The sequence below is a fragment of the Macaca thibetana genome, chromosome 4 (assembly GCF_024542745.1).
Source record: "Macaca thibetana thibetana isolate TM-01 chromosome 4, ASM2454274v1, whole genome shotgun sequence".
Classification (NCBI taxonomy): domain Eukaryota; kingdom Metazoa; phylum Chordata; class Mammalia; order Primates; family Cercopithecidae; genus Macaca; species Macaca thibetana.
In genome coordinates this window covers 149,157,139-149,170,496 of record NC_065581.1, presented here as the reverse complement: position 1 = coordinate 149,170,496, position 13,358 = coordinate 149,157,139, and the positions used below count along the sequence as shown (strand labels likewise).

General features: G+C 42.0%; 2 protein-coding genes across 3 annotated transcripts in view; one reads left to right on the top strand and one right to left on the bottom strand.

Annotated features, from left to right (window-relative positions):
• FRK (fyn related Src family tyrosine kinase) overlaps positions 1-640 on the bottom strand; it is a 154,156-nt gene extending 153,516 nt beyond the window's left edge. The window contains exon 1 of the mRNA XM_050786618.1: positions 548-640. The gene's annotated coding sequence lies outside the window, so the exon portion shown is untranslated. The remainder of the gene's footprint in view (positions 1-547) is intronic.
• Positions 641-693: 53 nt separating this feature from the next.
• Positions 694-13,358, top strand: part of NT5DC1 (5'-nucleotidase domain containing 1) — a 147,759-nt gene continuing 135,094 nt past the window's right edge. For both annotated transcript variants that reach the window (XM_050786623.1, XM_050786622.1), the window contains exons 1-4: positions 694-1,066; positions 6,197-6,288; positions 8,023-8,094; positions 10,534-10,640. In XM_050786623.1, the coding sequence (XP_050642580.1) occupies positions 974-1,066; positions 6,197-6,288; positions 8,023-8,094; positions 10,534-10,640 (364 nt within the window). In that variant the 5' untranslated portion in view covers positions 694-973. The remainder of the gene's footprint in view (positions 1,067-6,196; positions 6,289-8,022; positions 8,095-10,533; positions 10,641-13,358) is intronic.

The following is a 13,358-nucleotide window of genomic DNA, read 5'->3' as shown; positions in this document are numbered from 1 at the left end:
AGAATTAAATGCCCTAAGGCATACATTGTATGTAATGGATTAACTTTCTCTGCATCTAAAATGGTAGTAGTTATACAGTTTTTGAGGGAATTAAGCAAATGTCACTCAAATCATTTTGTGCTCTATAAACCTTAAACCCGGTTTACAAAAGTTTTCTTTTTTCTGTAGCATACTCTATATATTTCTATGAAGTGTCTGATGTCCTTTCATAGAAAATTCTTCATTACAATAACAAAATAGGATGATCAAGTAATAACCAATATTGGTTTCCATAACCAGTATCATCTTGCAAAACGGTTCTTCACGAGGTCTGATACATTTATTTTCTAACGCACTCCAGGGTATGAAACGGTGAAAGGTCTCTCTCTCATTTTACACTTAGGAAACCAAGGAATACAAAGTTTTTGGTTTAAACCACTGTCAAAGATCACGTGGGCGAAAAGACCTTCCAAATCGCAGGCTAACTGGGTCAGAGGGATATTAGAGAATGAATTTTTTCCATGATCTTACACTATTTCGCACACAGGGGTAAAAGGTCAAGTCTAACCTCAGGATCTCCTGGTTTCCGAGGCGCCCTGAAGGCGATGGAGACTCCCGGTTAATTTTGTGGTAGGAAGGGCTAAGTGCCTACAGGTCTCAGCTGTGCAGCAGCGGCACCGCTCCTATTGCCTTCTGGGTTCCCAGGCTTGCGGGACAGAGCGAGGTCGCCGGCGCTGGGGTATCAGGAGGACGCGAGCTGACTACCTGACTCCGGACGGCGGCGCAGGACGCCGGCCGCGCGAGGGGCGGGGGCTAAGCGTATCCAGGGGCGGTGCTGCAGGGCGCGGGAGGCGGGAGAGGCTGCCGCGCCGGTGCCCTGACAGCCGCAGCCCCGCCCCGCCGCGTCCGACCCGGTCCTGTCCCGCAGCGTCCCGCCAGCCAGCTCCTTGCACCCTCCCCGGCCGAGGGGCTCCTCGGTGCTCCCCGCGCAGCAATGGCTCAGCACTTCTCCCTGGCCGCCTGCGACGTGGTCGGATTCGACCTGGACCACACTCTGTGTCGCTACAACCTGCCCGAGAGCGCCCCGGTGAGTGGCGCGGGCTCCCCGGGGTGCACTGCGCGCAACCTCCATGGCGGCTGGGGCTTGAGTTTCCTCCAGGCTTGGGCAGCGGCGGGCGCTGTCGGGGGCCTGCGGCGGCCGAGTCTTTCCGCAGAGCGAGGCCTCCAGCGGCGAGACGGGGCGGAAGTGTGCAGCCTCCGCTCCGCGCTAGTGCCCTGGGGACCGGCACATTTAGCTCAGCCATTAGCTAATGTTGAGAGAGGTAGGGAAGAACGAAGGAGGGGCAAACTGCGCAAGATCGTGCTGGGGAATTGGTTTCTAGAGCAGAGGAGGGGCGGGGTCAGGAGCACTGGGGCTGTCCTTGAAGATCCCATGTCGTGAAACTTCTCTGCATGTCTTTCTGGACACAAGCTGATTGTGGACACAGCCACTTGATTTGGGACTTGCATTTTTCTTGGCTGCATTTTTCAATTTGCACGATCAACCACCCATCAGTGTTTAAACTGCAATCTGGGAGAGATGCGTAGTATATAGCGTAGCGTATTGGACGGAACACTAGTTGAGAAGTCATTAAGATCTTAGCCCTCATTTTACCTTTTGTCAAGAGAAGAAAATAAATATTTATTGCGCAGCGACTGCGTGCTCCGTGCACTTTGAATACATTCCAGTCCTACCAACAGCCTGCAAAGTTTAGGTCCTCACTGTGCCCTAAGGGAGGGGTACATGGAGTATGCATGCTTCCAGACCTGTACTCTCAAATTAATTGCCCTCCCTCCACTATTCCTTTGGTTTCCCAATTCCCAAGGAAACTAATTTTGAAAAGTTACCAGATTTTTTTTAGTCCAAGATTTAAGCATCCAGACAGAAAAAGAGCTGGTTATGAGTACAGTAGTGAAAGCGAGGACTCCTCAGCCAGACTGCCTAACATAGGACACCAGCTCCGCTGTTACTAGCTCTGTGACTTTGAGCAAGTTACTTAACCTGTGCTGCTTCTCAGTTTCCCCATCTGTAAAATGGAGCTAATAATTGGATTTACCTCACAAGATTGTTGCAAGGATTAAATGAAGTAAGAGATGTATAATGCTTAGAATAGTACCTTGGCAAAGACAAGTGTTTGCTTTTATGGTTACCACCCAAACCATTTGGAAAGCTCAGTTTATGGGTGGAACTCTAGATCACTGGTGCAGACATCCAGCCAGGGCTGTACCCCATTATGGTGATGTCCCCGCACCCGCTAGTTCAGGTACACGTTAAAGGTCAAAAAAGAGTGGCTGCTGGAATTTCTTGTGTGTTGTCTATGCCCAGATGCTAATTTTTTTTTTTTTTTTTTTTTTTTTTTTTTTTTTTTTTTTTTAATGTCCTTTTTCTGCTGTTACACTTTCCTGCTTTCTTACCTTCCAGGTCTGGTTTCCTTAGTCACATTGAGAATTAAGAAGGCTTTTTTACTGCTTGGTTCTTCGGTCACTGCCTCCCCTAGGTCTTTGATACATGTTTTCCTTCCCTCTGTGCCTTTTAAATCCTTCCTGAATCACAGTTTTGTGTGTCTCCTCTTTAGTTACCTTCATTTGGAGAGAATATTTTTAAACCACTGTCATGTTAGAGCTAGTGTTGTCCATAGGTGATCATAAAATTTCAGAATATAAGATTCTGAAAGACAAGAGTTTTTTTAACTGCAAACCTGGAGAATAGTGATGTTTAAAGCTTGAAAACGGTAACCTATGAGTTTTGGATCATGTTTGGTGTGGAAAATCTTTTAAGTCCCACAGTGTGCTGAGCACCATGCTAGAGCTGAGGATACAGAGATCAACACGCAGGCCTCCAGGCAGCCTTACGCAGTAGGCAAAAATGCTGAAGAGTCTTGGTCCCCTGCGATGGGTAGTATGACCTGGGTCTTGCTGCACGCTGCCAGTGCCTGGAGGGCCTCTTTGCTCTGCGCAAAAGCTCTTCATCCCATCAGGCCTCATCTTTAACATGGTTCCCCTTAGGAAGCTTTTTTGGCCCTCTAAAGTTTGCCCTTCCACTCTAAGCCCACCTTCAGTTTTCCACAAAACCCTTCTTCATTCCTCAGAGCACATACGACATGATATTAACACTTCCTGTTTACTTGTTGGACTTCCCCTAGAGCTCCATCTGTGACAGTTTCCTGTGTGTTCTATGTGCCAGACTTAGTACTGGGCACATACTGGGCTCAATAAATAGACTGAATAGGTAATTGGTATTTTAATAACACAATATGATACAGCCATAATTCTAATAAGCATGCTGCTTCTATGAATGGATTTAATCCTTACAACGTCCCTGTGAGGTAGATATCATCACCACAGCCACTGTTAAGAGAGCATTGAGCAATGAGGCACAGAAAGAAAGTGTATCCAGGGCAACCGATCAAGGTAGTCTGGCTGTGGATTTCTGCTTCTTCCCACCTTGCTGTCTGTATGGTGCCCTAAAACACAGAGGGAATGCCTGGAGCTGGCAGGTGAGGAGGTGGAGAGGAGTGCTTCACCCACAGGAGTTATAATAAAGGCCAGGACCTCGAGGTGAGCAACAGCACCAGGAACTGCTGGGTGCAAGCAAAAGGTGGCAAGTTTCAGGAGAAGATGGTGGAGAAGTCAGTGGGGGCTGCATCACAGAGAGCTGCGAGTGCCTTTCCTTTCAGTTTTGTAGGCATTCACATGAGGCCTCGGAAAGGCATTGTAGAAGAGAGGATGACACGTGGTTTCTCCTAAGGTTGCAGACTCAGAAGTCTGATGCCAGTCAGTTAACGTAAATGTGTGAGTGGGAGAGCAGGGTCCCAGATATTGCATAGGACATGCTTATACCAACAAAAAGTATTTGTTGTTTATTTGAAAGTCACATTTACCTAGGCATTTTAAAATTTTATCTGGCAACCTTAAGTGGGAACCAAACGTAATTTGTAGGCTGCATACGGACCACAGGGTACCAATTGGCAACTGCTGTAGAGTGTGTATTATTATGAGTCCTGAGAGACTGTGAGGTGGTGACAGCTAAGGCTGGGAGAGGAATGTCTTAGAGAGCCCTGTGCCATGAAGGTTTCTAGAGAGACTCAGGACAAACTGCAAGAAGCCTTCTGCTTAGACCAGGGGTTTCAGAGTACAGATGCCCCTGCTTTTCTTCACACTGCTGTTCTCTGCTTCTCTCCTTGTCTATTGGCCCCTTCTCTCCTGTTACATAAAAATCTCCTCCACAAGGTAAGGAACACAGCTGTGGCTGTCCCTGTTGGCATCTCTGATGGAAAGGGCTCCTTCGTTCCAGGAGATTTCGAGTGTTTTAGAATCACATGCCCATATCGTAAACTAATCACTTGGATAACTGGAGAAACTCAAAAGTGCCTCAACCAGAGGCAAATCTAAGGTGTACAATAGCTGACTCTTAGGGGCTTGTGAAAGCCAGTTGTTAACTATTCAGGAATTGTGCAAGCAGGTAAACTGCTGTTGGTGGCTTGAAACAGGCCATGGTGGGAATATTTACACCGTGAAGATGGGCAAGCGCCACACGTCAGGGCATTGTTTCTGTTTTTTTGTTTTGTTTTGTTTTTAGCAGCATATGACATAATAATAGCAAATACTTAAATTGGATTTGCTGGTGTGCCAGGCTCTGCTCTAAGCACTTCACATCTGTTAGCCCTGCAGTACTGGTTTCTTATAAGCAGGATCATGATATGGACTTTTTATTGTCCATAGTACTTTGTACCACAAAGTGACTCAGTGTATTTTTTATTGTTTTTTCCTTTTAATGAGTAAATGAAAATCTGTAAAACACGCAGGTCAGTGGTTTTCAGTGTTCTCTGTGCTTCAGAGGGGGCCCTCTCTACCATGTACACTTGGAAACTCTGGGTAGTTTTAAGAAGTGTCACCTATGGTTCTGAATCACCATCAGGGTTGAGAACTGTTGATATATAGTGTTAGCATAATGTGGGTCAATTAACAGTTGACCTGGATAAGGTCACATTACACTGGATGGAAGTACATGTATACTGATTTTAATTAGCTTTATGACAGGGAGCAACTCAATTTGACATTTGACAAGGAGCCTTTGCTTTCTCCATGCTCATATCCTTACACTCAGACCCTGATACCGCTACTCCAGCTGTGTGCAGGTCCCCTCAGTTTCTGAACCTGAGTCACCCCCCATTCCCTCTGCATTCACCCAGCAAACTGCTACATCTAAGTATCAGTGTAAATCTCACCACCCAGGAGAGATTTCCCCCACTCCTCTGACTCCATCTTCTCCCTAAGAGTATGACATGTTATCAAAACCTGTCATGGGTTAATATCTGTAGAAGAAGGGTCGGATTGTTCAGTGTGTCCTTTTGGACACTGTGCAGGTTGACTCAGACCTCTGTTCTGCTCAGGCTCGAGTGTCCCTGACACTGGCCAAAGAACACTTCGAGGTAGAACAAGGTTGGGCCATCTACCTTTTGTGCACTTTTTGTTTGGTATGTACAGTTCTTTTAATGTTAGCCAGCACTTAAAAACCAGATATTTTACTCAAAAACCTAGCATTTTTTGTTGTTGAGAAATAAGATCTGTCAGCAATCAACAGAGTATTTATTATTGTAATTCTTGTACTTGCTTCCAGAGGCTTTCTTTGTCCTTTTTCTTTAGGTATTTTTTTTTTTTAATGGTTTTTGTGTATGTGTGTATGGAGAAACAAGAATGATTTCCTACATCTGATAGAGGCGTCGTGACTTGTTTAGATCACCTGCCTGGTCCCCATATGTATTTCACTCTGAGATTTCCTTAACCTGGGGCTTTTCTGGCCAGAATGGACCAAGGATGGATGGATAGAGTGGTCAGCATATTTATTATCTTAGTGATGTATTAAATAAGTTTAAAAAGCTTTGTCAAGTCTTAAATTATGATCTCCAACCCAATAGAATTCAGGAGTAGGGTTAATAATTGTCTTTGGTTGTATAATTGTATGCCGATGGTATAATTTTGAACGGGACAGCTACCTGGGGCATGCAGGAGTTGATAAATTGCTTGTGAGGAATTAAACTGCGGAACTTCGCAATTACAGATATTTCCTTCCTCCTACTTGCCCCCATCAGCAATTCCATTAGGGTTTTAGGTCTGTGACATTAAGAATGAGTAGTGGGTGTTATATTTAATCTGTTTTTCTTCCCCTTATTTGCAGCTCATTTATAATAGCTTTGCCCAGTTCCTAGTTAAGGAGAAAGGGTACGATAAGGAATTGCTCAGTGTGACCCCAGAGGATTGGGATTTCTGGTAAGTTCTTTTTTGTTGTTGTTGTTTTTTAAGTCTGTACATCTCCTGTGGTTCTAACTGTTACTGATAAAACTGTAATGCTTTCTCTTCTATGAAGACAGAATGTGAAATGTGAAATTGAGTCAAAGGACTCATGCCTTCTATATTAAAAGTTTTGTATTTAATGAATTAAAGTGTTTTCTGCTTTAAACACTTTAAACACTAAAAAAATTAGACTTGCCTAATTAAATGTGAAAATAAGCTAAGGCGTTATGTGACTAATTTGGATATTTTCGTATAGCTTAAGTTTGTCATAATAGCTTCAGAGGTTAGTGAGAACTGTTTCTAAAATTTACGTCTTTAAGAAAAAGGTTTGGCTTACTATCCTTTAAGAACTATAAGAGAAAAGGAGGAATCATCACATTTTGAGTAAGTCTGAATTAAGACCATTGGTTTTCTGTCATTTAGATCGACATTCCTAAGACTCTTACTGCGAATTCCCTTCCTGGGTTAGGACTCCCAACTTCCCAAAGCTTCCTTTGTCTTCCTCATTTAGATAACAAAACAAACAAATATCCTAAGCCACTTTAAATTGTTCAGTTTAAAATCAGACCAGGCAGGCGTGGTGGCACATCTGTAATCCCAGCGCTTTGGGAGGCTGAGGTGGGCAGATTGCTTGAGTCTAGGAGTTGGAGACCAGTCTGGGCAACATGAGAAAACCCCAACTCTGCAAAAAATAAAAAATAATTAGCCAGTGGTGGCATATGCCTCTATTCCCAGCTACTGGAGAGACTGAGCCGGGAGGATTGCCCGGACCCAGGAGGTCCAGGCTGCTGTGAGCTGTTGATCATGCCACTGCATTCCAACCTGGGGTAGAGAGTGAGATCCTGTCTCCAAAAATAAATAAATAAATAAAATCAATAACAATCCTAAACCACATGAAAAACACCTACATTATGTTGATCTAGTATACATTCTTTTGATATTTGGTTAGTCTTTTTTGATGGATCATTTTTGTAAAAGGAAGAAACAGTAATATGTTACTGTATTAAATTACTGACTCTGGAAATTTTACCCTGAACAAAAGTAAATAATCCTCCTAAAGTACCCTGTCATTTTTTGTTTAATTCCCTTAGTATTTGGTAGCCATTATACCACTTTGCTTTTATTATTCATAATAATGAATCTGTACTCACTTTTCTCCCCAAATCCCACAAGTCTTTTACAGTAAAGGAGATAAAACTTAGTATTTGACTTTCTTTTAGTGGTTTTCAATAATATGCCTTGTCCAGAGAGCAAGTTCTTGTAACCTGACCTAAAATGAGACGAATTCTAGAGTGTAGGAAAGACTGGCGAAGTGCTTAACTTGTAGAATATAAATGTGTGTGTGTGTGTGTGTGTGTGTGTGTGTGTTTTAGTGGAAAACATTTGTGACGTTTAACAAAGTCATGGGATGATGTTCAGGTTCTTTTTTTCTCTTCTGAGTTTTAGATTTATGTTTTGAAAAGCCTAAAGATTTTATAAACTAAATATGCTGTCCTTATTTGCCTACATAACAATTTTCCTTTTATACCTGCTCAGTGATAGATATTTTATTTTACGGTTCTTAGATATTCTTAATTGTGTGATTAACATACCATTCCCCTGGGTGAGAGAATACCTTTTTAGCATTATGATGTTTGGAAAATATAGGTTGTCATTTCTTAGGTTAGCTAAATATATGAATCGATTGATAATCAAACTTTCCTATTTCAGTTGCAAAGGTTTGGCATTGGATCTAGAAGATGGGAACTTCCTTAAACTTGCAGATAATGGCACTGTTCTCAGGTAATAAAACTTAGTTGTGAAGTCAAAATTGTATCTTCTCTGAGACACTTTATTACTGAGTGGCGTATGACCCTTACAGTATGGGTTAAATACAAATATTTTAATCAGATGACAGATTATCTGTCTGCCTGCATGTCTTTGTATGAATTGTTTGAGCCATTTAAATATGAATTTGTGAGCATTAGATTTAAAGGTCTAGTTCCTTTATGTTTACCTCATTAGAAATATTTGTAGGACATACAATAGAAAGTTTACAACTTGCTACATCTCATTGACCACTCCTTCTGGCAAAAGAGCCCAGGAATTACACTGTTTTAGCTTGACCACTCCTTCTGGCAAAAGAGCCCAGGAATTACACTGTTTTAGCTGAGTATGTAGCTGCCTAAAATAAAATTGGGGTTATTTTGGTTAAGGAAGAAAGAATGGGTATTGGGTAGGGGTTGGTGGTCTGTACCCTCCACCCTCTCTTTCTCCATTTATCCAAATTTGGCCCTGTCATGCGGGGGTCATGTTGTGTCCTAGCTCCTTCTGGAAGTTTTTCTGGACTGTTCCAAGTCTCATCAACCTCTTCCTCCTCCCACACTCCAGGCTGAGTTTCTTTACTTCTCTCCTCTCTGAGTGGGCCCAGCCTCTCAACTGTTGCTAAGGGTATGACAAGCAGTCCAGAAACAGCTGCTGTCACTGCTCTGTCTCTCACAGGGCACCAGGGAGGGAGCATCTGTTTTTTTTCCAGTACTAATAGTACAGGAAAGTCAACATGGCCATGAAGCTATATCATTTATTACATATACAAACAGGATCAGAATCAAAGGAGAGAACTCCCAGGCCCCTAATATATGCTCTCTGTTGATGCATCATTCTTTTTGCATGATGTAAACACCCTTCACATTTTCCCCCAGACCTTCCCCTAAGGCTCATCTAACTACAGCAGGTGTAGCCCCACCTTTGGTATTTTGTAGTTTGTTTCCATGTTTATTTCTCAGGCATTGACAGATAGGGTACGTGTAAATGCAGCTTTGTCTTTGACCTTTAACTTCACTGTCAGATTCTCACGGTGTTCTTGGCTATCTTCAACCACAGTTAAAAGAATGAAAAGCTTTCTACAACTTTGTTTCTTTCTCTCTTTGTTCTGTGTGTCTGTCCCTGTCCCAGTACCCCTCACACAAGGTCTGTCTCTCTCCATCCAAGTCCTGGCTAACCTTTAGTTTCTCCTGAATTTATTAGCATACCTCCTTGATGCTTTCTTTCAACCAATATAGTAGATTCCTTTTCTGATCATATTTCCCATTCAGGATCCTTTGATCTTTACATATAGCTTTCTAAAATGTTAACCGCTTTATAAAAGGGAGCCCATTTGTGATTTTCCCCCATTTGCTTTTCTTATTTTATTTCTTTTTTCCTTCATATTATTTTGTTACCACATTATAACACCAAGAGAATAATACTCTCAATCATTATAATTTCTCATGATAAACTACATTAACATTTCAACTACAGTAGTCCCTCCTTATCCTTGGAGATTATCTCCCAAAACCCCCAGTGGTTGCTTGAAATCACGGATAGTACATATCCCTATATGTACTATGTCTTTTCCTACAATAAAGTTTAGTAGATAGAGTAAGAAAATATAAAATATAACAGTAGAACTCAGAATAGTATGCAGTTTAAAACTTATGAATTGTTTGTTTCTGGAACTATGCCCTTAGTATCGTTCAACCCAGGTTGACCACAGGTAACTGAAACTGTGGGAGAGCAAAACTAGATAAGGGGAAACTACCATATTTCTCTATAGCGTAGGATTCTCTTAGCTGGACCTAACTGATGCAAAAGCAGTATTTTGAGCACAGCAAATGCCTACTTTCTTGTCATGTTGCTCTGTTTTTCCACATTCCTCTTTGATTTCCCCATGTGTTTTTAGCCATGCTGTGTCCTTGAGTAGGCAGGTTGCTCCTCCTCTTGTCTTCACAGTCCTGCGTACTCACAGTCATCCACCTGTGGGTGCCAGGTGCTTCTTGTGCCTCCTGTGGCCCCGGTGGACTCATGCTTTGACTCTGGTACCTACTCCTCTTTCTCTAGTGCTTCCAGAACCAGCTTCCCACTAATCCACATGGCTGTTTTCTAATTGTTCCAGGTATGTTCATCTTATTTGTATAGTTAAATGACAACTTCTCTAAAAAAGGGTGGTATCTTATCCAGTGATGACCTCAGAATGAGCATCTCCTAATCACCTGCTACTTGGTGGATTAAAGCGGTGAAGTGCTACAGCTGTCCATAGAAATGCTTTACAGAATCCTAAACAGGGAGGCACCTAGTTGAAAACAGAAAAACTGTATGTATTTGTTAGCTGCAGTGGCAACAGGGATCAACAGTCCCAATGACAGAGGAAGGGGCATTCAAGGGAACCATTAATGAGCAATGTACATCCTCTCCCAAAATCAGGGCAAGCCATGGCACCAAGATGATGGCTCCAGAGGTACTGGCAGAGGCATATGGCAAGAAAGAATGGAAGCACTTCTTGTCGGACACTGGAATGGCTTGCCGCTCAGGTATGACTCAAATGAGGCAGCTCCACCATCCACTTCCTGTTTGTTTTGTACCCTAAACCCTCGATGTCAGGACAAAGAAGACCCCCTTTTCCCCTGCTGGGCAGGATGCAAAAGGGAGCAGCTTCAGTTTTATAGCAATAGGATGTATTTTTTCCAAGTGTATTTGACTTCTGTTTGGCAGACGGTTCAAAATACTGTTCACAAAAGATTTTATTGGCACTCCTTTTACCTGTACTTATTCTGGTTTAAAGATTAGCACTTAGGAATAATACAAGTTTTTTTAAATGTAGAGAAGTATGAAAGAAGGAAAAAAATGGCCTGTGATTCCACAGCCCAGTTAAAGTTTGTTTACATTAAATATTAATCTGAGCACATGGTTAGAAAATTTAAATACTATAGAAATGAATAGAAGGAAGAGTAATTGTCTTCAACTCCTGTCCTATTTTTTAAAGGCATACAAAAGGGATTATGTATTTAGCTTGCTCTTTTCAATTTACATCTTGGAGAGTCTGGCATCAGCACAGACACACCAGGTACACTTAGTTCTTCTAAACGCTGGGATGCTCTGCAATTCAGTGCCTGTATCATGATTTTTTTCATCAGGCTCCTAGCAGTGGACATTGATGTTGTGTCTGGTATTTCACAATTACAGACAAGCCTGTGGTGATGTTTTCATGAATGTATATTTTTCACTTTCATACATATATCTAGGATAAACTCCTAGAAGTATACTTGCTCTAAAGATATGCAGGTTTAAAATTCTGATAAACATTGCCAAATAAGTCTTTTATTTTCAGGAACTTCAGTTGATTCTATAGTTGTAGCTTTCTTCTACATTTAAGTATGTTAATCCTCAGAGTTAAGAACAGAGTTGTAAAGTACATTCCGTATCAGTACGTTTAGGAAATTTAAAGCACTGATGGATGTAGAGATGTTTAATGACAACTTGTTTAATAATCTCTTTCCAGGTTGTTGACCTAACATAAGAATAGTGTTCCTTGCCAGCTGATCTCCAGAGAGCAAGTCCCTTTGAACTTATCTTCCCCAAATGGTAGATTATGCAGAAACAGCTTGGTCTAGTGGAAATCACAAGGGGCTTGGTGCCAAACAGCCCTGGATCATATTGGCTCTGTTATTTGATGGATAAAGTGACTCTGGTACTAAGTCACTCTTAGCATCAGTTTTCTCATCTTTGAGCGGAGATAATACCACCTTTGCAAAAGTGAGAACCTTTGTTAACATAAATTGTTCCCTTCCCCTCAGTCCTTCATTTGCCATTCTACCATGGCCACTAAGACAAAGGGAGTAGGGTTGGTAGTAGCTTCTTGGGGAACAGTTTTTCTCTGTGTAAAACTTCATGATTATGGGACTTGATCTTGATTCAGAGGCTTGTTTTGTTGAACTGGGCTCACTAATCACTTCATTCGCAATGAGCTGTCTCTTCTATACAGAGGTAGAGGTTGAAGCTTCCATGTGGTATAGTGTCAGAGTGTGGGTATTGGGTGAGGCATTGCAAGCAGCCTGGCCCAGTTAACAGCTCAAGGCTGAACAAGCCCCTTTGTGTCCACACAGCGGACATTCTGCCCAAGTTCAACAGTCAAATAACCTTAGCCTCTTGCATTGTGGGTGAAAACCAATGAGCTCTTCTCATTCGGTTCCCCCTGAATTATTTAATTAGACCTCAACCCTTACTCAACATCAGTAGTTCAATTCTTAGACTGAATTTCATCTATTAGTACCCACAAAGGAAGAAGAATGGGAGGAGAAAAGCAAGGTTATGTAACTGGCAATGCTGGGACGCTTCCTGCTTCAACAGTGCTTGAGATAGCTGGCCATGAAGTTGGGTCAGTCTAGTGTCAGGCCAAGAGATACGACAAAAGTGCAGATTAATGAACGTTGGGAAGCTTTGCCCACTGTCCTAAGTCTTGGGAGTCCTGGAGTGTCATATAGTCTTACCGCATAGCAAGGCAGAGGCAGAAAAGCACATGGCATATCGTCTTCCTTTTCTTCCAGATCACTGGTTGTTCACACTGGCAAAGCCATGCTAACCTTTCTTAGGAATTAAAAAGAGCCTGAGAGGTTCCCCTAACAATATAAGCTGTGAAAGAGTGAAAAACAGGAAGACTGTATCAACCAAAATGTTTTTAACTGAGGGAATGGACACAAACTGGCACAGCCATTTTGTGAATTAACAAAAAGAAAACTTTGGGTTTTTTAATACATTTTAAAATAAATTTACAGGGAGAAGTAAGAGGCACAAAATAATATTCAGAGGAACAGAACCCTGGCTTCTGCATGTGGTTTTCTTCTAATTTCCTTATAATACCTCTGCATTCCAAAGTAATCTATTTGATTGTTGGATTACTCATTCATTCATTCATTCATTCATTCATTCAGCAAACATCTTGAGTGCTTAGAATATGCTGAACACTGTGCCTAGTCAACACTAAAGAACAAGCCAAGTGTGTTCCGTCACCTCATATACATAGCTTACAAATGAGAGGACGGGGGAATCAAAATCAGGCGATTATAATGATGTAATATAAAACCTGGCTTTACCTATTAGTTTTGTTTGATTCTTCTTTGTGTCAGGTATTCTCTAGGGAACTCTATGAGGTTGGGTTCCCTCAAAAGCAGAGTGGTTATTCTTGATCCCAGTAGTCAGGAGTGAAGGAATGAGAGGGTAGGACAATAGGAACAATAGTTGCTGGACTCCAC